The 25,916-nt window shown below is 37.5% G+C and overlaps 2 protein-coding genes across 4 annotated transcripts in view; both read right to left on the bottom strand.

Moving 5' to 3' along the window:
• LOC129565296 (tyrosine-protein phosphatase Lar) overlaps positions 1-25,916 on the bottom strand; it is a 396,243-nt gene that overhangs the window by 359,016 nt on the left and 11,311 nt on the right. For all 3 annotated transcript variants that reach the window (XM_055440021.1, XM_055440015.1, XM_055440016.1), the window contains exon 3: positions 9,116-9,158. The gene's annotated coding sequence lies outside the window, so the exon portion shown is untranslated. The remainder of the gene's footprint in view (positions 1-9,115; positions 9,159-25,916) is intronic.
• Positions 4,975-6,911, bottom strand: LOC129565297 (N-lysine methyltransferase SMYD2-B-like). Its single transcript, XM_055440026.1, has 2 exons — positions 5,801-6,911; positions 4,975-5,695 (listed from the first exon to the last, which is right to left on the bottom strand). Exons 1-2 carry the CDS (start codon positions 6,739-6,741, stop codon positions 5,143-5,145), a joined length of 1,494 nt encoding a protein of 497 aa, XP_055296001.1. The 5' UTR covers positions 6,742-6,911; the 3' UTR covers positions 4,975-5,142.

The raw sequence follows: 25,916 nt of genomic DNA, 5'->3' as shown, positions 1-25,916 counted from the left end.
CTTCATCGATCTTTTAATATACAGCGTAAGTTTTAATACAACAATTATCCAAACCATCAATTAAATTACCGTTTGTTGCGAGTTATAATTAAGTATTTATTTCCACAGATGATTAAAATGGACATTTATTGGTAAGCAAAAGGAAGAAGACGATGATGATGATGGTGAAGAAAATATTCGCAATTTCATCCAGAATAAATTCATTTCCAAGAGAATTATGAAGCTTCTTTCCAACTTATCGTATCGTCTTGAACTTTTGAGACCAAATCATCGTACGTATCCAAGCGTTTGGACAAAATCATTGTATCTGTTGTCTGTTCTCTTTGCATCAAATCTCCTAGTTCCACCTGCCTTTCAAAATTTTTAATTGAGATTTTGTGCTTCGGTGAAGCAAAACGGCAAATTGTTACACTTTTACCAAAAAACAGAACCGAATTATATAATTTGAAAACAAGTTTGCCTTCGATTGAATAATTGTGCATGCAAAAGTGTTATTGATTTGTGTGGGTTTTTCAATTTTCCATTCGAAATCGAATGCATAAGCAAATGTGATTGAGTTAACCAATGTTCAACTCAAACTTTCCCACACTCGACCATTAAAACCATTTCGAAATGAGATAAAATGGAGTGTACGCTGAAGGCAAAAGAGCGAGCGAACAAGCGAGTGCAAGAGAGAGATGATACCAGAAAAGTGTCAAACAAACTTTTTTTTTCGGTCCGAAAAACTTTTTCGATTTTCATTTGTGTGCGCTTGTTCGCCGTTCGCATGATGAATACGATAAAAAGTTCATCGATAATCTGTTCAGCTCTCTTCCATTGCTAAGCGGATAGAAAAGAGTGATGGTGTTTGAGATGTGTGTGTGTGTGTGTGCGACGGCAGTAGCAAATGAAATAAAATTTGAGCATGTGCCAGCCAGTCAAAATCACTTATTCTTGATATATTCATAAGAACGACGAATTGTATTTTTTTTATCACCGAAACGGAAGAAAAGACCGACGAAAGAGAAAAGTGCGCATACATAACGGAATGCTGTGACAAAAGACGACCAATTTATGATTTTGATCATGTCTCGTACATGCGTTTGCAACGCTTAACTAATATTGGATGATTTGATTACACTTTTATTTTGATGGTGCATGTAATACAATACCATCACTCCGCAAGTATTCGCCGGCAGTCTTGGATATACGCCACACAATAGGCAACCGATTGCAATGGCACAATGGAAGTAAAATGCTCATTTAACTAAATTAGACGAAACATTTGACGCACGAACTCACGTACCTCATGAGCGTACGGCATGCCAACGAGATACAGCAGATTTACTGGCTGTTGGAATGCATACAACCATGGTGGAATTGAGCTAGCGCGCGTAAGAGAGAGAGAGAGAGAGAATGAGAGCAAGTGAATATGGATAGCACATAAGGCACAGATTGCGTATTTTATTGTAGAAAATAATGATTATTCAACGCATACAATACACCAGTTGAGCCATATTTGCCTGGTAAATTTTCCTGCCGAGTCAACAGAAAAATTCCATTATCAAAGTCGTTGTAATGAATGCCAAGCGATATCAATACCATTCGTCTTCTTTTTCCCTACAATGAATCTCGCTCTCGAATTGACAACCTATCGAACTGTGTACGGCATGAAGGAAAAGTGAGGCAACAGCAGAAACCTCTTATGATACTCATTATTTCCCGTAATTGGTGTATTATTCGGCATAAAAGCTCCTTCCGTTCCCGGAAAACGTTTTGTTTCTCTTCATCTTGCACACTCGTTCTCTTCCCTTTCTCAATCTGAATAGAAAAAGGCAAATATGTATAAATAATGGGTATAATATTCAAAAATCCAATTGAATTTGTGGCATGAGAAACCAAAACCGGATTAATACAAAATTAATTTGCATGTTAAAAGCCGTACTCGATTGCCGATCGGCGCAATCGAAACAAAAGTCTCCATCTCTCTCTCTCTCTCTCTCTCATTTATTATCGATTTGAAATCGATATTGCCGAATGAGAGATGGTTTTTGGCTCGGTTATGGCATTCGATATTGAAAGAGAGTGCAGAAAATCGCCATTTCCCCAAGCATTCGCACAAATTTAATAATCCCATTACAAATCCTTAAATGCCATTGATTTTGCAGTGGAGCACGAATTGCTGCTCATTGAAATTTATAAATATAACGATGCCATTTCATTTGATATGTTCTTTGCGGTATGTCTTGTGTTGGCATTTATGCCGACAGCCAGCCATGGCTGTAGCCATACCGTATCGACAGTGCTGGCAAGCAATTCAGTTTATGAGTTTTCTTTTTATAATTCCACAACAACAAGATCATCCGCCGTTTATTTGTTAATGCAGCTCAGGTATGCACAAACACCCGAAGCATCCATACTAAATGGAAATGGGGACGAATGTTTCCGTTTATTCAATGCGCATTTCTCAAACAACAATAATAACGGTTTTGTTGAATTTTTAAAGGGAAAAAAATGAGTTCTGTTTGGGATCGAACGTCTAGTGTGTTCGAGAAAGGAATGGATTGGCGCAGCACCATGGTCGTACATATGCAAATAGAGGCGACGCAAAGTAAGAATGCAGTGGCGAAAAGCAATCACAAAATACAAGAAATATTGAAATCCATATTGATACACAACAATGAAGAAAGCCCACACACCAAACAGACTCGCTTGTCATTTTTCATCGGTGTTTTTTTCATCTCTCCCTCTCTCTCCTGTTGTTGCTGTTGTTCATCCAACACTTTGTTCGGCTCATATAATGTATATATACATTGAATCGATTACATTTTATGAGACGCACCGAAAAAATGTTTTCATACAAATTTATTGACAATCGATGTGATGTTTGATTTTCTTACCATTGTTGAATTTCCGTACGGGGATTCTCATTGTGTGTACGCATGGTGGCTGCTGTGAAGCCCTATTGAATCAATAAATTCCTTTGTGTACCGTTCAATATATTAAATTTGATTTTTTCCAAACCGAAATTCGTTTATCAGTGTACATACACAAAAAAATTAAAGAGGAAATTCAACCACAAATAAAAATAAACCAATCGATTAACATTTGGATGAAATGTTGTGTTCTGAGGAGGAGGTAATGTCGGATTTCAGTTTGCTATTAAACGTTTTTATCATAATAATAAATATAAATATCGTCGTCGTCGTCGTCATCATCATCGCAGCATACACACATACATATGAGCGCCAACAAGCGATGAAATAAATTGTGGCCATAATTCATTTGAGCTAAAGAGCGCACAATTGAAAATGTTGTGTATACATGAAAGCGGCTGCTAAAAGGGATAAGACGCTTCGTACAGAACCCGTTTTTCTGTTTCACTCGTGTATGAATAATAGATGGTAGATTGGATGTGTGTGTGTGTGTGTGTGTGACGATGTCGACGGTGGCAGCAGCGATGCTGCTCGTGGTGGCAATGGAAGTGGTGTCTGAAAAGAGTGAGACGAATATGTGTGAAGATGTGCTCGAACACGCAGCCAGCAAACACAATAGCCAATGATTCACACATCATCTCGTCGTCATCAAACCACCTCCAACATGACACACGGAGTGAAAAACACAGTGAACAGGCCATTTTGTAAATAACGCGCTCGTGTTTGTTGCTGATGCTGAAATGCTTCTTCTGTTGCTTGTGCTGCTCCTGCCACGGACTACAGCTGCTATACATTTCATAATGCTGTTGCATAAAACGCTCGATGATTTATTGTATATTTCACTTAACGTCGTTATATGCTCATACATAATACGTTGGCTGTGCAACAAACAGAAAAAGACCCAAAGACAAGTGGCTGGCCGACATCAAATGAGCAACTCAATGCAAAAACACTTTAAGAAAAGCTTTGTTTCACAAATGTTTTCGGTGTGTGTGTATGTGAGTTTGTCTGAATTCACATTCTCATGCCAGACACTCATGAATCATAAATTTGGCTCTAGTTGTTTGACGGCCATTTAGCAACGTCAGCCGGAGAGCAAATCAATTTTCTATGTTCACTCTTCACTTTAGTTCTTTTACATCAAAACTAGACGTATCCATATTCTGCATAATGAAACTTTAGATTCATCGTGGGATTCAATCTCTTCTGAAAATATTCGACAAAAACTCTAAGCTAACACAAAGTCGAAAAATATTCAGTGATAGAATTTTGGGCAAACGATTGAAATGCATCAAATATTTATGCATGAAAGTGATGCGCTTAAAATGTTTCGATCGAAAATTACTTTTGATTAGTTTGAAAATCGAAACAAGAACTTTCAAGAACTGAGAAAATAAATATTGTAGCATTTATTGTGCAGAGCGACCGTAACAAGACGGTACGTAGCATTGTGGATAGTACACCATTTTCGTGTTTGCTCGTGTAATCTGCAAATATTTACTTGAATCAAGTTTCCGTTTGGAGCATCTTTGTCTAGGCTCAATTGGATCTCATCAATTTAGCATACATATTCTCAATGTGTTTAACATTCATGTTCACTCTAATTGCAGCCAAGAATCGGATGGGACATTAAACGAAGAGAGCGAAACAAACATAGAGGCAAATAAGTGGCAGCAAAGATAGGGAGAGAAACAGAGAGGACAACTGAAAGGTGGAGATGATGCAAACAACGTCAATATTTGTATGATGTTGTTTAGAAGCAATAAACACACATAAATATATTCAAATTGCTACGGAAATGGAAAGAGGAGGAGACACTCAAGTCATTTCCATAAAATTGGGATTTTGTATCAATTATGCAACCTTATAAATAGACAGTCAATATACACTGACCTTTCACAAGTCATTTCAGACTTTGAAATACATTGAAATATTGATGTAGATTGAAAATGTTCTAGCGATATGCATGCAATGTGTGCCACATATGAATGTTACTACCAATTTGGTGGAAAATTTGAGATTATTATTCCAAAAAAAAAAAAATCACGTCAAATTTCATGATAGCTTTTATTTTATTGAGGAAAATACATTTTAACAGTTTAATCGAGTTACTCGATTCGATCATTAGCCGGCTTCAATTATGTTCGTTGACTATTTAAGTATTTTTTTATTCAAAATGTTTCATTTCTAATGGAAAAATCACATTCTAATCGAAATCAAAATACTGTTATGAAAGCGTTTCAATGTACAAAACCACGAAAATAGTAACGATCATCAAAATCTCGTTTGAACATGGTGTGTTTCCGAAATTATTCAAAAATATAATACAGTTTTCCATCAAAATTGGTAATTTATCTCGATTGCCTTCAATATTGAAATTCTCTACGATGAATTGAAAATTGGAATCCGAAATGATTGAATTTGGTTCGATTGGTTTTTTGAATCCACGGCATTTTTCGCATATGCAACTGAATCCCCATGTAGATGTGAATTTTTCATTCCGTTCTTCGTATAACAATTCATTGTTGATTGGTAAGTAGCTAATAAAAAGTTGTTCTCCTTTCTTGACCGGTCTTATCGTCACACAGTATTGCTGGTTGCCTTTTCGTGGATGGTAAATATTCGGCACGCAAGAATGATTCAGCATCGATAGAACGTTGAACACGGAAATAGTTGACCATGGATTTTTGCTGATGATTGAATTGGTTTTGATCACAAGAAAATGATGCAGTACTAAATGCATCAAAAAACGCTGTTTTTCGTCGGTATCAAAGAGGGCCCTGGTTTTGGGAAGCATTAGAACATTATTATAAATTTGACTTATTTTCGGCAGATATTGAGGAAGAATCGGTGCGGATTTGCTTAATTTAAAAAAGAAATGATACTTCAATTGAGCGTTGTTCAATGATGGAGGTACTTCATCAGGATCTTCAAGCAATACATTTTCAACAAACTCCATTAGACGTTCAACGGTGCCGAATGTTCCGACGGCCAAGAGGATCGCTTGAATGTGAAATCGCATTCGATAGTGCAATTGCGCAAAAATGGTGCCACATTCCCATTTGTGAGTCAAATTCCGTTTCATACAGTCACTGTTACAAAATACAGCTTCCGTGCAGTTGGCACACGCGATGAAGTTCATTTTTGGTTTGGAGCAAGTACCGCACACCAATTCATCATCCACTCTCATTGACACAAAGTCTTCTTCGATCAATACTGTTTGCCCCACTGGAATATCACATTTCGCTATCAAATGCCGGCCAAAATTCTGGTTTGATTCTATATCCAGTACATTCGCCATACATGGATAATTTCTATTCTGCTCGAAATTCATTTTCACTTTGGGACATTCGTTGGTTTTGTCGATTTCACATTTTTCAGTTCCTTGACTTTTTTCATTTTTTCCACATTTTTTCGCATTTTCGTTTGATGCCATCGATTTTTGTTGAATTTGGTCGAGCTTCGACATCAAACGGCTTGAAATGTTTGAACTTTCGGCCAATTCGATATCGATGAGTGCCTCATGGTATTTTTCCATGCGAAAAAAACACTCCGATCGATTTGCATACGCCAGGGTAACATTCTCCGAATTGACTTCAGCGAAACACAAACTTTGATTGGAAAAGTCCATTGCGTCAGTCCAAAGACCCAAGCGAAATTTTACGTTTCCCTTCATTCGAAGCTCGGTTGAATGTTGATTATCTTTGCATGATTCGTATAAACTGAGATTTTCCCATCCATCTTCGGCTTTTTCACTGTTTCCAGCGAATAAACAAAGATTAACGAACACGCAACTCGCCCCTTCTTTCTTCCATAATTTGTCCATAGCTTGAACAAATATCACAGCAATTTACACTTTGAAGAAAATATTATAAAGTTTTCCGATAAAAATTTCATTAGACCAATAACAATATTTTTATGACATTTGCACTGTCAAGTTGGGTAACAGTTAGTGTTCATCGTATTATTTTATAGTATAGTACAAACGAGATAGCTGCTTTAGATCGACTGACGCAAGCAAATGCGGTGGCTTCAAATTTCAAAGTCACTCACAATAACAGAAATGAAAAAAAATCACTCACAATTCTGGGTTTTAGCATGTGTATGTACAGTTCGAAATAGATTGAGCACATTCATAAAGTATATACGGCAAGAATGAATGAGACGATGTTAAATATAGTATTTATAAGTAGTGCTGTGATCATGATTTACATTCACTGTCAGCGCTAACTCTACAAATGTCAAAAAATATATAGCACGCACACGGTATAAAAATAGATTGATATTGTGAGAATTTTATACTGAAGTAGATAAATCACATGAAAAACTGTGTATTACACACGGACGCCCGGTGCACTGCCCCATATAACATGGGTATTTATGTTCTGTTTTGATTAATACGATTGCATGTATACGGTTTTAACGATGACGCTTCTGCTAACCAGACAGAAAATATTTTCTGAATTTCGTGTTTCATTGGTAAATGTACAAGTTTTATTCGATGTTTTCTTGATTTTGTCGAATAAATCTTGAAAATTGGTTGAAATTTAGTTCAAATTTTTTTTAAATTCTTGAATTCCTACTTGAAAAATTGCGAATTTTCACTCTGAAAGAAAAATAATTCAATTCAATTCACTAATTTCTTTTCATTTTACCTATTAAATCTCATTAATTTAGGGCAATTTGCTACTGATCAAACTGGAGTTAAGAATAAATTCAGCTTTATTTGTATCATAGAAAGTCTGTTTCTCAATGTTGTGAAAAAGCAGAAAGAAAACTTGTTAAAATATCAAAATCATTGTGTCATTGTGCTTGCTTCCATGCTATTAAAGCATTCGTATGAATGTCTGTTCAGATCTAAGGGGATTTATCTCTCGCGAATGCTGCGAATGCATTCGCATTTCAGAACAAAAATTCGAATGTTTGCGAATGCGACGAATGCAGCTATGACTACATAATTCATTCGTTCATTCGTGTTTGTGCATGCATTAGTGAGAACGTCCGAGAACAGCAAAATACGACTGCTATACGAATGCGAGTGCGAATGTTTACATAGAAATCATATGGCAGCGTTGCGAATGCATGGCACTGAGCGTGAATTTGTGAATAAAAATTCGAATGCCAAACCGACATAAAAGCCCCTAGGTTCAGACGCAGCATGTGTACAACTGACAGTATTTTTCTCTGGATTTTTAATGGTTCTTTTTGTTAGTAGCGAGACAATTGAAAAAAATGCCACGAAGGCCGGAGAGAAAAGTACCAACAACCGAAATGGCAATAAATGTTGTTGTGTGTGTCAACGACAAAACAATGCGACGAAGAAGAAGATGAAAAAAAAGTGGTCGGTGGTGCACTCCATTTGAAAATGGTTTCGAAACAAAAGTAACTTACCCTTCTGGCAATTACCGGAGGTAGAGTGAAAGAGAGAAAAGAAGACATTCCGAAAAAAGCACATGTTCAAAGCAAAGGCAAAGTAACACAAAGAATTGAATAGAATGAAAGATTATTTCGTTTGAGAGCGGCGGAGAAAATGAATGCGCGCATCAAAGGGAAAAAAACCATTTCATAAGTTTTACGAGGAGACAAAGAGCGAAATAAGAGGAAGAGCAAAAAAGTGGTTCTTCATCGAAGAAGATTCGTACACGGTGACATACAGAAAAAAATAAGTTATAAAAGTTTGCTACGATGGTCGCATGCTAAACCGACCGATGGCACCAGTTTTTGGTTGAGGCAAGAGATCGGCACACAAAGTGGCCGCTGCCACCACCGCCACGCTGTGGTCGAAAACAAAAAAAGTTACCAAAGTGAAACTGTGCCATGATAATGACGACGCAAACGATGAGTATGATGACGATAAAATTGGACAAATTCACTTTGTCAACGCCCTCACTCAGTTCTTATTTTTTTTTGCAGTTCACTCTCTTCCAATTTTGGAGTCCTTTTTTCGCCCAAGATCCACTTTTCAAAACTAACTTTATTCCACAGCCTGCGGTTGAATGAATTTTGAGCATATTTTATGGCACAATTCCTGCTTTTTTTCGTCGTCGTCGTCTTTTCGCTTTCAAGAGGACCGAGTTGCTCTGCATAAATTCGATAAGTTTCATAAGCAACACAGAGAGCTTTATACACATTCCAAAATAAGTTGCTGCGAAATTCTATTACGCAATAAGTGGATAATAAAAAACACACAAACTACTTACATAATTTTGGTATGGGGCTAAAACGGTGTTTCCGTTTCAATACCTGCAATGAGAAGATAAGAAACCGTAATTATTATATCACTGCTACCGCTGCTGTTGTTATTCGCGTTGTATTTTTCTGTTGTTAGTACTTGAAAACAACTTACAACTTATTACCTGTGAATGCATAAATAATTTTTATTTATTGCACTCATAACCATAAATATTGGAATGCCAGCATATACACGTATAAATAAATCTAATAAATTGACATTTATGATGGATCATGGGCTTCGGCGGAATGATTTTTATTTTTCTCTGTCTCTCTCTCTCGATACTCAGATGCTGGACTTTCAATATCCATCAAAATCGCAAGTACTTGCCCCCACCATTCTGCCACATAAAATATTTTTGTCGAAATAAAGATGTACGCAATAAAAAAAAGGAGAGAAACCATCAAATATGAACATGAATTGCGAGGCCACATAAAAAATGGAAAATACTTGGTCGAAGGGCAGAAGAAGAAATTGCAGAGGAATAATAAATTTCGGGCAAAAACCCTCGAAAAACTTTTCGTTCAATAATCCGTTTGCGAAAAGTAAAATCTCAGTTGAGTTTTATGACGAACGAACGTTATGATTTTTGCATCGTGTTTAATCTTTTGTCAACATTTTTGGCCGTTTGTGTTGTTTGCCACACAACAAATTCGGTTGAGAGCGAGGCGCGTGCTTGCAACACACCACACACATACAGAAAAAACAGACGGAGAATAAAAAAAACACTTCAATAAAATACGAAAAGTTGCAAGTAATTATCTTCATGGCGAACGAGTATTTCCGGCAAATGTCGAAAAAGCAATGGGCAAACACAACAACATTGAAACCGCATCCAAACGAAACTTTTTCAGTCCGTTTATTTAATTATTGCATTATACGCAAATGACGAATAACCGGCCAAACTTTTAACGGCAACTGACAAAGAAATCGCATTGAAAAATATGTCAAGAAAACTTTTGAAAGCGAATGTATGCAAAAATGCGCGCGATAGAGAGATAAAAAAAATGAGCACACGCGCATAGAACATTTTATTACAATTTTTATTGCGCGATTCTATCAATTCACTCCTCATAGTAATGATTGCAGATGAAGAGTGGCGTACAGTAGATTTTCATACTTGATGCAACTTTTACGATGTTCTGGCACATTTTAACGATCGCAAGGCAAAAATAGGAACAGAAATGAAATAAGTTTGTAACAAAAGTGTCGCACACAAGAAACTGATCCTTTTGAAAGAACGAAAAACGTACAAAGTAGCCAAATTACAGTTTTGAAGCTGATTTCTTCATGAATGCAATTTTCTTAAATAAATGCCATGATTACGCAGCTAATTGGCTTTCGAGCACAACCAAGCAGAAACAGATCAAAGCGAATCACACATATACAGCATCAAACCGGGAAAAAAACGACGAGGAGCAAAACGAATTCCCAACATTCTCTGATACAATACAATACAATACAATGCTAAGCACACACACAAATATAGAGATAGAGAGAGAAACCAAATGAAGGCGATATAGAAAGATGTCATCCCCCAGCTGATGTCTAACTATATTGGAGGATTAGTGCGTTGTGCTTGCATTAAGGTAAGCTCTTCTAATCGGATTTAATTAAAATTGGTCGTCGTCGTCGTCGATGCTCCCTCCTTCCAAATTATTGAATTAAAAGAGACAATGTAGCTTAAAACTCAATGTGAACAATGTTTAGTGTGCCAGTAAAACATAATTAAAGGAGTGTGTTTTTGTCTCACTCGCCCTTTTCCTCTCTCCCTCTCTTCGATTCGTTGGTCGAAAGTGAAGTTAAACGTCGGTAGCAGCCATAGTTGAAAAAGATTCATTTGTATCGCATTCAAAAGATTGAATTGGTTGCTACGTGTTTGTATGCTTTCAAGGTATTTTCTGCAACGAACCAATTTCAAGTGGCACTAGCTTGTGTTGGTTTTTTTTCTCCCTCGTTTGCCTGCGCGTGTTGCCTCTTCAATCCGGATTTGAGTTGGCCTGCTGATAATTCCGAACGAGAAGCGAACGATTAAGAAAAACAGTAAACAAAACGCGCAATGCACGCTAAGCGAAAAAGCTATCGGAATTTAGCAAATGGAAGAGGCGAAATAGGTGTCACCTTGAATTTGTGCAACACAGATTTCCCCAAATGCGAACGATGAAGAGGAGGTGGGAAAAGCCACCTACATACAACAAGAACTTAAACGCCACCGACCAATCTACAAACACTAATGGCTATTATGAGTTTAAATCTGTTCAGCTGCAGATTTAGAGCGAATGCAAGCAGTGTGTGTGTGTGTGTGTGTGTGTGTGTGTTTGTGTGTACGGCCACCGGCACAAGATGAAATTAATTAATTTGACGTGCAAGTATTTGCGCTCATTTTGTTACTCCCTTACTCTTGCTCGCATGTGTGTTTGCCCAAGCCAACAGATTTTGAATTACGAAACACAACACGAAATACCAAACAACACAGAAATCGTTTTCACTTTGGCAGACGCTTTTATGGTGAGAGCAAGAGAGTGAGCATATTTTCAGTGCTACTTCTGACCCAAATAACAGTAATCCGTTTTAATGTGCAACATGAGAAACAAAATGTTACCAAAGTACCCAAAGAAAAAGTGATCCACCAAAAAAACGACACACAAACATTAAGGTGCTAGGTGCTATAAATTGAAATATTTCGAACAAATTCAAATGGCAGCAAACATTTCGACGACGCTCAAAAACAGTGCACACCGTTCATGCTGTGTGTGTGTGTGTGTGTGCACCCGCACACGTTTTCATCATTCCAGTATTTTATCCATAAAACTGACTTTTTATGCAAAGAGCATTTTAAATTCATAGTCCATCCGGAACACGGTAAGGATGTAGCATTGTAGCTGCACGTCGATTACCATAAATCTTTTTCGGTTATGTGATTTAAAACCAAAAATCGACTGTACGAATTCCATAATCCAGGTGATGCCCTGTCAACCCACTAAATCTGTCGCCAACAATAAAATGTTGAGGTATTTTTTTCTCGTCGGAACTTTCAACATGAAACCACATAGACTAGGGAAAGTTTTGAGGGAAAGCAAATGTATGATCCATTTGTCATGGAAAACTTTTCATTCGCATTATTTCATTGAAATTGGATGTTGAAAATTGAAAAAAGTCGACTTCAATCAAAACTTGAAATCATTCAAAACTTGATTGAATATCGTCTGATTTTCTCATGAAGTTTTGAATGTTTTTTCGCTTTTTTCGGAGTTTGAAGAAGCATTTTGATTGAATTCTGAGTCAAATCAAATCTCTATTTTAGAACAAATTCACCGAAAGGACAATAAAAAGGGGAAACATCTACCATATTCCAAATGAGCCTCTCCTTTTCAAATCTAACCCATGGAATTTGCACTTTGAATGCCATACAACAAATGGCCAAACAAAATCTCAATGAATTGTAAACAAGTGCTCGTGAAATGTGAAAGCTAAAAAGATTGAGTGGTTTTTGAAAGGCAGAAAGGGAAGAAAGATAGATTGATCGTGAAAGCACAGTTGAAATGGTTAGGCCACATAAGCCGCCTATGCAAAAAAGAAGAGGTAAACGTATTCAGCATTAATTATATGGGTGCTTTTTGTGTTTGGCATTCGGCATTGGGGTTTTCTCACTTTGTTTGGTGAAATGCTTCTTTGGTGCGATGACTGAAACGTGTTGGTCATCCTGGGCCGTTGGTTATTCGATTGTAAATACGAAAATGCCATACAGAGGTTACAAAAATGTCTCTCGGTCTCGGCATCGAAAATGTGTATGGTCAGAGAAAAAAAAGAATTGTAGAGATTTGGATGTCATTCTGATCACGTTAAAAATGAATTTTCGTTGCTATGGTTCCGGCTCAATTGTATGGCATATCTATGCTTAAAGTTTTTTTTTCTGCTCTATCTCTTCAACACCCTCCTCGTCGATTGTGCTGTGTCTCGTTTTGACTTGCCTGACATTCTCTTCTGGTTTTCATTTAAATGCACAAAAGCAGAAGAAAATCGAGCAATATGACATTCGAGGCGTTGTATGCATGAACTAGTATCTGAACACACTAGAGATTTATACACATATCCCCCAAATTGAGATAGAATGAAACATTGCATTTGAAATATGCCAGCAGCTAGAGCTAAGCCAGCACCATCTCATTTCCGGTATTTTGATTGTGCATGATGTTATGTGAAAACGATTGTAATGTGTTTCTCTCTCTCTCTCTCTCTCTCTTTCCACGCTCATTGTTGTTACTTCGTATGTAACTTGAGAATTTTTCGTCTTTCAAAGCGCACCATTTTTTGTGTCGTGCATCATTGTTTTGGTGCAGATCTGTAGTCGTTTGCACTAAACGACAATCCAACAGTAGCACAACAGCAGCAAGGCTAGAATGAAAAAAATCCGGTCAAAATTGTACACAATCGTTTTATTCACATCTTTTTTTTTCGTTTAAATTGCAATAAATTTCGATGTGCCAACGAAACACATTGAACAACCGAATGGAACACAATAACTAACGGCTGTGTCGAATGTTGTATTCTATGATGTATACAACAAATTTTACATTCAAAAAACGATTGCACCAACACATTTCGTATTCCCTGGCTGTATAGCACGCGTATTGGGTAAGTCGGGACTATTTTGGAGAGCGATAAAAATGGTGTTCGGCTCTTGTTCGATATTCGAATTCACCGCATTCCACTCAATCGCTGAGCGATATTTCGACCTTATTCAAGCGCCAATTGTTTAGCACCAGATCTTGGCGATTTAAACATTTGTGCTGCTAACACTTGCGATTTCGTTCCTAAGAAGGAGTCGAAATTATCAAAATGAGTGTTTCTATCTCTCCCTCTCTCCTTCTCTACCGCTCTCTCTTTCTTTCTTTTTTCTATCTTTCTCTGGTTTTCTTTTCCAACAGAACAGAATTTGTACCAATTTTCTCGAAATGGCTTCAATTAAATTGCTGATGCACTTAGATGAAAAAAATGGACGGAGCGTATAAAACCACAGCGGAAATGGGAAAATGCAAGTGATAAAAAGTTGACTTGGAAAAAAATGCATGTCAAGAGACAACGATAGAACGAACAAAGCAGTTGAATGTGTTAGAAAAAAATTTGTGTGCGATATTTTCCAACGAAGTGACACAAGAGTGAAGTGAAACGATCCCTTCTCGACATGTCTTAACGCTGAAATGAAATTGAGAAAGAGCTTTTGCTCGCAGCTCAGCTCAAATCAAATAAAATATTCAAATGTAAAATGGAAGAGTGTGTGTATTGCCATCACACTTTAGCTGATTTTGATTGAGCAACGACACCACAACATTTCGTTCAACAAAAATATAAACCGCGTCCTATATTCAAGTGTTGTACCATTTTCAATTCACATGTAACCATAGCCACAGCGAGTTGAATTTAAGTCAGAGTGAGTCTCTTTAAAACCCATTTGTGCTGTAAATAAATGGGCCCAATCTTCTTTTTTCTTGTTGGTCATGTACACAACAAAATTTAGTTAGGATCCACCTCAAACCGAACGAACGCCGAATAAATCAATGTCGGTTCGAGCAGTTTCGAGCAATGGAATAACAAAAAAGATGTTGCCACTGAAGCCGAGAAAGAGAAACAAAAAAAGACGTGCCAAGCTAAGTGCTTAAGAACATATGTCAACGAGTTGCGATGAACAGAAGAAAAAAACGAAATCGGTTTGAGCAACACAAATATTGTGTTTTATGTATGCGAAAAGAGTATCGAAACTAAACATTTGTTACGCATCTCGAACTTTGTGTCGAATTGAGTTTTTTTTTCTGCTGAATTTGCATATGAAACATGGAATACAGCATCATCAACTGCTGGCCCAACGCGACAAAGTGATAACACAAAATACAGCGAAAAAAACGAGAAAGAGACAGAATGAAAGTGAGATACAGAGGGAGGGCAGAAGCAGAGTGATAGAAAGTAAAAAACGTCAAGTACAGCAAAATATCTGCATATATGATATCCATTTGGTTTTATCGAAACGACCAAATCCCATCGTACCGTTAATTCTATTCGGATCTTGTCGCAAAAACATCGAAAAACCGGTATCAAACCGTCTACATATATATGTAGTTCAATTGAATCGAATTGAATCCGCACAAATGCCACTCATTCATGTTGATTTTATTGCATTTTTTTCCGTTGGTTTTTTCAATTTTCTCTATAAATATGATTTGGAATGTAATGCGCGCATTTTGTTATACTGACGTTGCGAATTTTACGATTTGTTGTCCCATGTTTTAGTTTCAGAAGGGTGCCATTGTTTGAGTGACAGTTGTAGAAAAAAAAACCGAATATATTGTTGCCTTTTTTAAAGCTATTTCGTGAAGACCAAACCGAGATCGAGGCTGCCTTGACGAGCCAATTCATGTGAAATACTCTTTGGGGGCGATACTTAAGAAAAATGCGAGCGATACCATGAATTTTATTGTAGCAAATGAATGAATTGAACGGCAATTCAACGATTGCTCTTAGCTTTGTTAGATGGTTTCTTTGAGTTGGAATTCAAGTAAACTGCGCTGGAATTTAGTTTGATGGTGAAATTAATGAATTTCGACATTTCTGGTAGAGCATTTGATTAAAAGTCGTGTAGTCAAATAACTCCAGAAGTTTTATTCTCCAACGTTTGAGACTCAAGGCATTTTTCATCTTCAAAATCGGCTAAGCTGCTGGCAAATTTTGCAAGAGCTTTTCCATCTTTCGTTTTAAGCAATTAATCTCCTTTAACGTTTGTCAGTCTAAATCGAGCACAAAGTCTTTGTATCCGAATGGGCCTTTGAATGTTGAAGTCGAGTTAAATTCCAAGAATCATATTGAATGGCTTATTGAGAAAAGGGAGTTGGGACAAGAAAAAAAAGACCAAGACTTGAGCTTGTTTGTTGTTGTGATCTTTTCAATAGAGATAAAATAATTGGCTTGTACACAGCATTGAATATGATTTAACGAGATTAAAATTGCACACAAACCTTCTTTACATACGCATCTGCAGTGTGTATGGCATTCCTGTGGGCAAAATTCAAGCACAAAGGCGTTTCGCATCGGCAATAGAATCTACTGAGTAGGTTTCCCTTCAATTTGCCACTCATCCATGATGACAATAACAAATGACAAACGATATCATTCTAACGACGACGAAGACGACTGGAAATTGCTCGTCGAAGTGCTGCCACGAGAGAAGATTGTCTCCACAATTAGCAAAATAACGAACAGATTTTACTTATTTTACGCATTGTTAGGTCATTGTTATCATTGTGTTGAGTGTGTTTTGAGCCTCTCCATCTCTTCTCTTGATTCTCTGTCTTTCTCTATTTCTCTTTCCCTCACTATCATTCGACCTCTCGTTGATTTCTCTTTTCCACACATTTGAGATACACCGACTACGACTTGTTCATATTCTAATTCATCTCGGAATTTGTTGAGGATGAAGAGGGTGAGCCGAAACGAGCTGACTCTAGTATATCTGACTTGGACAGATATGAAAATTATGATGTTTACCAAATCCAGTACAAACGACAAAATATTTCAAGATCTATGCTACGGTACGAACACACACACAGTAAATGCCGACAACAACAATTCCGGGCCAACGTTTTTGTTTCGTGTGATATAATGCAAATAATAAATAATGTCGAGTATGTTATCGGTATCTGGGAGAATGAGAGGAAGATTCGCATGCAAAGACTGGAATTGTCTCGACAGCCGCACGGAAAAACCACTCACTAAAAATAGGGTGGTAAAAAAAAGAAATTTCGTCACATAACTTGATATGGCAACAGCAGCAAAACGAGCTAGACTGATGTGAACAGTACAATCCAACGCAGCAAAAATAAAACAATGCTGGCTTTGCTTGTGAATGGCAAAAATTGAAAAGGGAAATTATCATGATTCATCATCAAGTGCACGCATTCGTAAAGCTCGGCACACGCACGCAAGCACACAGTGCGTATGTGATGAGAGAGATCAACATCACGACACACAAAGCGCTTGTACTTTTGCTCAACGGGCCTTTTTGTTTGTGCACATCTCACTCCCTCATACTCTCTCTCTCTCACTGGAATAATAACAGAAAAAATTAAAAAGCATAATGAAAGCACGAACACATCAACTTGAAAAGCAATTTATCCCTTGACGTTGCCTCGTTACCCACCGATGATTTGCAGCGCGAATTTTTCCTCTCATTTTCGCCCATTTTCACGCATTGTCTTTCCCTATTTTGTTCTCTCTGCCTCCTCGTTTTTCTCTCGTCCTTATTTGACACACACTTGCTGTTCTTCGCATTGTCGCTTTCACTCCTTCATCGTTGTCGTTGTTGTCGTTATCGCCGCACTCTCATCGCAGAAATGAAGTTGTTTTCTTTCGCTTCGCTCTTTTTCGCGTCGAAAAGCAAATAAACGTGGTAAGCAATTATTATTTATAACCTTCTATTTACACGGTGTATCCATTTGTTTGAGTGTTTTTGCAATGAAATTTTTCATTCGAATTAAAAACAACACACAGGCACGCTGCCTCTACTATTCTGCCGCAGCAGAAGAGCTGGAGAAGAGAGAGAAAAAAAATATCCACCCGCCAATGCTATAAATTATTTATGAACTTGAAGAAATGGAAACACAACACACAGCGCATTATCATCAGTTCCGCATGCATGTTCAATGAAGAACGAGCGCCAGAGAGAACAGCGATAACATCCAAACGAAGTAGAGCACCCACTTTTTTGTTGATGCACACACATACACACACATCAAACGTAATTGAAAGCGAAAAGAGAGAATTCTTCGAATAGTTTCTCGTTATCACAATCAAACAACTAGTTATCTGCACTACAAACACACCGAGTCAGACGACAGAAAAAACATGCTACATTCCATTCTCGACTCGGTCGCTGTCTCTCTCTCTCTCTTGTATTTGCTCAATGCTACTCAAAATGCAGATTTGTTTTTTCTACTCGCTCGATCTCTTTCTCTCTCCTTTAATTTGCACTCGGAGATATATGGAATTTTGCAAACGGAATTCAGTCTTGTGGAAATTCGAAACTAGAAAATGATCTGACGAGAATAGTAGCATAGCTGAATATTTTACGTTTCAAACGAATAATGCATTTTCACGGTATTTCACCAATTTTAGTCTTGATTGAACGAACGACAGTACAATCATTGATTCGTCATCAATTCAAGGTATGAACCACAGCATTAATTCAAAATATCTGGGTTTATAATTCTGTAGTAGACAAAATCTCAATACAAACCATGAATTTTGGATCTGCAAACAGAATGAATTTATGAAATGAACTCCATTGAGGTACTGTGCTTTGGCTTGGAGCTATTCGAAAAATGTCTGCCAAATTATTAGATCAACGGATTATTTCGTGAATTTAGTGCATCTCCCATAAAATCTCGCTTTAATCATGCTCATCAATTTGACTGGCATTATTTACGTTGCGGCTATTATGCATTCATTCGTTGTGTCTTGTTTTTGGCCCACGGTAATATAACAAAGACTGTTCTGTGTATTTATTAAATAGATTCTGTGCATCAATTGGCATGAGTGGAGAGCTCAGAGAAGAGAGAGAACATTTATTAACTGGCTAATAATTGGCAAACAGCGATTTTTGTATGTCTCTTGTGTCCAACATGAAAGACTGTCTCATCCAGAGGAAAAAGTCTGTCTCTTTCATTTCAATTCCAGGCAAGATATTGTCAACCAAAAAAATTTGCAATTAAATCCATATTTAGTCAATCCGAGACGAATCAAAGCACAAAAACCTCGTACATTTCAATTGTGTTGGAAAAGTAGCCGCTGGGTTTGTCGTCATTTACATCCAAACTCTTTGATATGTCGTTCATCTGTATTTGTTTAAAATGAATGGCATCGAAAATTGATGAAATTGTTAATTCCAATCTCATTTAAACGTTATCAACGGAATCTGTTTGGATTTCCATTCACTTTGTGATACAAATGCAAATAACAACAGACATCAAATGGCAGGACAGAGTCGAAAACATCGAGATTCTTAAGAAGAAGCGCTCTAAATGCATGACATGGATTTCTCTTTCTTTCTTTCTCTGTACATCAACTCGTCGTCGATTCTTTGGCTCATCGTTTTGAACGATTTGAATGCAACTCATGATTGCTCTCTATGTTCAATTCAACTCATGATTTCTCGCTTATCTTGTTACATCACCATTATTTTTTGCCTTTTTTTTCTATTTAACCACGAGGATTTGTGATTCAATCATCATACTAGTTTTTTTTCCAATCTGTAATTCAAGCGGCGAGTTAACGATAAAACTAGCAATCATGTAAAGCGATTCATATAATTTTGATATCATATTCATGAAATTGGATGTCAGTCACGTTTTGCTCCTTATCATCGTCGTATTTTTGGTCGTACATGTAATTATGATATGAAGTGATTGTTTGCTTGTGCAAATAAGTTTCTCCGTCCGTCGCTCATTTTATAGCTCGTTGAGTATCCCACACACACATATACATGAGACACACACATAGAGAAAAACTAAGAGGAATCTATTTTTGTTCTCAATGAGGGCAGACATTTCATTATTTTGTTTTGCTCGTTATACGCTACACTGGCATCGGATGCGCATTGAATAAGGGCCAAAAGAAAACTTTTCAAAACCATTTCACATGAACCACTCTGTTCAGTATGTTGTTTTGATATGCAGAAAAATGCTTTTCACTTATACGATTCGAACAAAGCGGAAAATAATTTTAATTCATTTCAAACAAATCCAATGGAGGCAGAGAGAGTGAGAGGAAATCTTCCGGTTTGGAATGTTCACGATTTTGCTCATTTCATTAAAATTGTTTAATCCAGTGTGAGGCACATCGATTGCTGGAGAGAAGAGTGTGAGCATGAGTGGAAAAGTACTTTGAATGTGACGACATTGGTTGTGTGCTAGTTTTATTAGTTTTGTGTTTTGCATAAAAATGCTAGCAGTGAGAGCGGGCTTTGTTTAGCGCACGTACTTGCTGCCAGCAGCACATGTTCGTTCGAGGATAAGAATAAGAGCGAGATGAGCGAAGCACAGAACCGAAAAGAAAAAGAGAGAGGCAAAGAGAGATAGAGGGGGGCAAAGAGAGGGTAAACGATTGTCAATAATCGCATTCATTCCGATGCATCATTAGGAGGCGCATTCGATGCGATGCATTCGGATTGAAAATCGGTGGTTTTTCAGCATTCGTCCACGAAGTAAATATTTAATTTAATCGGCAATATCCAATCATGCCGTCACGATCTCAACATATTTGCAATGGCATTTCCGCATTCAATCGCAACTGTTTGTCCTATATATTTTCCCGTTCTCTCTCACACACACATTTCTCTCTGCCCAAGCAAAAATAAATTTTTCACTTGAATTTGCATTTGCACAATTTTATGTGTTATGCGTAAAATCCGGAAACCAAACCATTTTTCTTGCTGGTGTTTGTTGCTATTATTATTGTTATACATATATCGGAATGGAGCACATTCCATTGTTTGTATTATGGTTTCAATTTTGAATTTCATTTTCAATTTTCTGGGTGCTCGTCTCCAGCCCGCGCCCGTGAAATACACACATATTGTATATTTTGCAGCAGCAATAAAGTGATTGGGCGGAAAATATGTTACACATATTCAACGATTTGTGCCTCACTGTGAGTGTGTCAAGCATGTGTGAGATTCTATATTTTCTTGTTCTCTTCCATTTCTTTTTATCGAATCCCACAGAAATGGATATTAAATGTGATTGACGAGGGCAACAGGAAAAAAACGTGCCAGCGCCACATTTTTCTGTTGTAGAAGAAAAAAAGGAAAAAAAAACAGGAATTTCTATATTTGACGCATTCAAACGAAAGAAATTGGGTGAAGACATCTTGCAACCCAAATGAAATGGTTGAACTGTAATCGATTTGTACCCAATATTCCAATTCAGCTTTTCGCTGCGACGCCATGCATTTCCATATAATGCCGCGAATACGAAATCCGATTTCGCTCACAAGCGATTTATGAAATTCGAAATTGTTCCTTCCATCTCCTCGTTGGAATTGGAAAATATTCTTTTTCTTCAGAAAAAAGACGGTAAAACTAAAGCAATCACAAGGTAGACAAAGATTGCGCTCATTTATGCTTATTCATTCGTGAACATCAAAGATGTCAAAATTTGAGAGTCAATTCAACATTCGCTACTTCATCTTTGGATTTTTGATAGAAGCATCGAAATTTTCGCGATCGAAAATCGTGATTTTCGTTTCTCTTTGCAATGTGTCAATCAGCTCAATCTTTTGCATCCTCTGCAAAGAAAAAATCGTCAGCTATGTGAAAAGATGTCTTCCAAACTGGCATTTTATTTAAAAGAAACTTCGTTATTTTTTCCTTCCGATCTTCCCTTTTTTCTTCGAATTTGAAACATATTCAAATATCGTTGAATAGATCTAAAATTCCCCAGAATTTAATTAGCATAATTTTTCATCTAGTTTTACGTGGAATTGGAGCGAAAATGTTGATAAAAACCCCAACAATTTCAAGCTTAACGACAAAATGAATATTGAAGTTGTAATCAAAAAGTTTTGATTATAATTGAATGGGCTTCAGTTGGAAGGAAAATATATTCAAAACTAAACTGTGCGCATCTCATCCAATCGCAAACAATTGTTGTTTGCAAACAACAATTCAACATGACAATCGTAATACTTGCGAAATGTGTGGCTGTGCCACACCATCTGTCACTATCTCTCTTTCTGGTGAAATGTATCTGTGGTTAACCTATGCTATTTCGAGCAGACGGAAGCGAATTAAACTACCGAAATATGCAACCATTCATTGCGCGCTTTTTGCTCGCTCAGAGAATGAAATTGTATTCTCCTTATTTTTCCGTCGGTATTTTTTTCGTGTGTTCACAAGTAAATGGCAAATAGTCAAAAATAGTAATGTTAAAATGAAATCAGTAGGCAATGCCTTTGAGTGGATGTTATAGTCTTCATTTGCAGCGGGGAAAATATGTGCGGAAAAAAGTTATTAAGAAAGATAAACAGCGAAGACAGGCGAAATAAAAGCTGCAACTAAATTCGTATAAAATATTTGCAACAAACACACAGGGAAATAGAACCGTTCGATTCACACAACGCGAAATGGAACGCAACACGCTCTCGCCGAGAGAAAAATAAAACACCGAATGAATAAAACATTGCAATTATGCAAAGAAGGGAAAAAGTCTTTGCTCAAGTAGTTTTTGCGTGTGCATACTTCCTTCACATTTTTCTTTGCTGTGTCGGAGTGTGCGAACTCGCGCGAAAGCGAGTGAGTGAATGAGGAAAGAAAATGAAAATTCCAGCGCAAATTTTAATGTGGCAGTTGTTCGCGGTGTACGCGCTGTACATACCAAAATGCAATATACAAAATGCATAAGCACCGCACAAAAATCTCATCTGCATAATTTCATTCGTTCTCGTTTCTTTTTCTCTCGCGCGCGCGAAACACATTTTTTTTTCTACCCTCTTCGCTTTTTTTTTTTGGTCGATTCGCTTACTTTTTCTCCGTTTTCGTCGTCATCGTCGCATAGTTTCGGCAAACAACTTTCAAAATGCAGAATGTTCGAGGTTTTGTTCGCAATTTATTTCAGCAAACACCAGATTCTCATCTGGGAGATGCGACTGAAATAAAAGCAGAGAAGAATGAAAGAAGGGAAAAAAACAAACTTTCTTATAAATAAATAAGTGATCCAGTTTCAGACGTTCCTTGATTATCGTAATTCCACAAAGATTTGCCGTTGTCGCGAAATGATGATACGCTCACCGTGTGAAAAAAGGAGAGAAAAAAACGAAGGAGCGGCGTTTGTCAATATTTGAAAATAATACAACTAATAATAATGGCAAGTCGTGTCTCATGCACAATGCCAAATTCAACAAGGGTCAATTTTCACATTTTCAATCGTAATTGGATCAATACACAATAAGCACAGACATACAGAGCGCATCATCAGTGCGTATCACGTTCAACACATAAAACGAAAGCGACACAAATTTCCACAGTTTGCACATCATTATGAATATTCAGACGAGAGAAGAGAAAGAGAGGAAAAAACGAGCGAACGATATCAAAGCGAAACACAAAAACAGCTTTTGCTGCTTTTATGAAGAGACTAACCAAGCACTAGGATGTATCTACTATTTCTTTCTGTTGTTGCTACTTTTCTTTTGAATTTTTGTTCTTTGCATCGACCTCCCCGTCTCCCAGAAGCAAGTAAATATGCAGCGTGATTGTGTAAGCGAGTGACTTTTATGAGCTTTTAGCTCGAATAGTATAAGTCGTGTGGCACTTATGTTTTGAAGCTACTGCACATAAATAGACAAGTGCCTTCATTTATCCATTTGTGTATAGTTCGGATGATGTGTGTTCGACGGTGACGGCGGCGGCAGCGGCGGTGTTCATTCGTTTGCTTCATGACTTGATTACACGTTGTGTATTTCAAAAACAATCTCAATTCATGGTGCTTATGAATATATATCTCGGGATGAGAGTGCATCTCGAGCCATGGATTGTGTGTCTGTGCCACAGTCAATATCAGGCAAAAGCCGACAAAAACTAGTATGGTATTGAGCGCATTTGATAACTTAATTCCAGAAACGGGCTATGCATGCGATGTGCATGTATTGGTGCCGTCTCTTTCTCTCTCTCACTTACTTTATAAGAGGCAAAATGTACAGAATGAAGTAATCCAGCTCACAGTTTTACTCACTCGTTTTAAGTAAGGAAAAAGGGAGCGACGACGACTACGAAAATAGCAATAATAATGGCGATGATCATCGTTTCATTCGTCACAGAATTTGCGCGAGCAAAACGTACGCATTGTACGTGTATGTGTGAAACGATACGTGACAACCAAGCAAATCCAACGGAAAACAACAACAAAGACCAAAAAGAACGATAATATGAAAACTGTAACAATAATGCCAGTGGAGAAAAAAAGGCGGCGAATGTGTGTGTGTGAGAGGTGAAAAAAGAAAGTCTGGCGAATGCGAAAACAACAATATTTATGGTAATAAATGAAGGCGAGAGCGACGAAATCGCAAACGACAAACACTCACAATAGCTTGTGATGCCGTCAAAAGAGTTGGAGCCTGATTGCGACAATGAAAGAAGGAACACTCGTTTTACCAAACAGCGCAGAGAAAAAAACAGCCAACACGCAAAACATTGTATCGTTGACGAGACTCATAACGAAGTTGAGAAAGACAGAGCGAGAGAGAAAACACAAAACACATACACCGAGCCATAAAAATGCAACAAACGACGGGAAAAAAATATTTTGAAAAAGAGCTCAAAAATAGGAATCATCGCTCATATTCAAGTGGCGCGATTGTCGCATACGTATTAAGTGTATAGTACACGTCAAGTAGCGACGCGTAACAATAACACGAACTCTTGGTGAAACAGAATGAGAAGGTGGGGAAAATAAAAAATCCATGTAGGAAAATAAAAAAGACACTGGTGCTCTCCTCCCTCTCTTTCTTTCCCTTACGCCCCATGCTCTCTTTCTCTTTTCTTTTTCATTTTCTCTCTGCTGTTGAATGAATAGTCTTGGCAAACAACAATGACAATGGCAAAATACGCGACACTGCATAAAAACAAGGATTAGAGCCAGTGTTAGAATACAAAACTCTCAAAGCAACTTGAATAACGAGTTAGAGAGGAAGCGAGGGAAGAAAGAGTGAAAAAGCCCAACAAAACAAAATAAATTGCATTTATAGGGCATTTTGCAAAAGAATCACACACAGAGAGACGAAGAGCAGAAAAGAAAAACATCAATGATGAAAAAGGAAATGACAAAAACAAAACCACTTCGCACAAAGAGAGAAAGAGAGAGAGAAAAGAGTCTGGTGACAAGAAATACTGTCAAAGCGATAGCACAGACCGATGCCATTGCCATTGACTTTCCTTTCGCTTCAGTCTCTGTATCAATAGCATTAAAAATAAATTCCATATTTTTACTACACCCATGGATAGAAAGAGGGAACGATAGTTTGAATATCACATCATCACGAACAGCTTCGGTCTCATTGTTATCGTCGTTTTCATTTTTCCAAGTAATCACACACCATACAAAGCTTTGGTCTGGCGTCTACCGAAGAAGCGCACAAATTTCGTGAAGTAAAATATAATATCGAGATGCAGTATGTGCCTGATTCAAACAGTGATTGCATTTGTACCAACAACGATGAACATAACGCGGAAAATTTATAGAGAGAGAAAAGAAAAACTGAACGGCGCTTGGCATCCGAATTATTCGTGACTCACGCTCTCTCTCTCTCTCTAGCCATCGATGCAAACTCTTTTTCGTTGCAGGTTTTTTTTTCTTCTGTTGTTGTCGATGCATTATTTCATTTATTTTGGCACATTCTATGAATACAAAGCCGATCATGCAAAGCACTACCGTTCACTTGACGCTTGGGATTTTTTCTCTCCTTTTCTTTCGTTCTCGCACGCTTTCATTCGATATATCTCTATTGCTTGCTTTCTTTCTCTCTCTCTCTCTTTCTCTTGCAAATCTTCGCTTATAGTATTCTTCCATCCGACCAAGCCAGAGTTTCATTCGTTCAGCTGCAGCTTTTCAAGCGCACAAACAGTCTCCTCAATTTCATGCGATTTAAAACATAAGCGTACCACGTATAAAAATGGTTGAATCGCGCTGTTACCCGATCTGTTTCGGCTTCGTAGTAATTAATACGCATTC

This window comes from Sitodiplosis mosellana, unplaced genomic scaffold (assembly GCF_009176505.1).
Source record: "Sitodiplosis mosellana isolate CC-2019 unplaced genomic scaffold, AAFC_SMos_1.0 Smas_scaffold_2, whole genome shotgun sequence".
NCBI classification, from domain to species: domain Eukaryota; kingdom Metazoa; phylum Arthropoda; class Insecta; order Diptera; family Cecidomyiidae; genus Sitodiplosis; species Sitodiplosis mosellana.
Note: the sequence above shows the minus strand (reverse complement) of the source record. Positions and strands in the feature narration are given on the sequence as shown.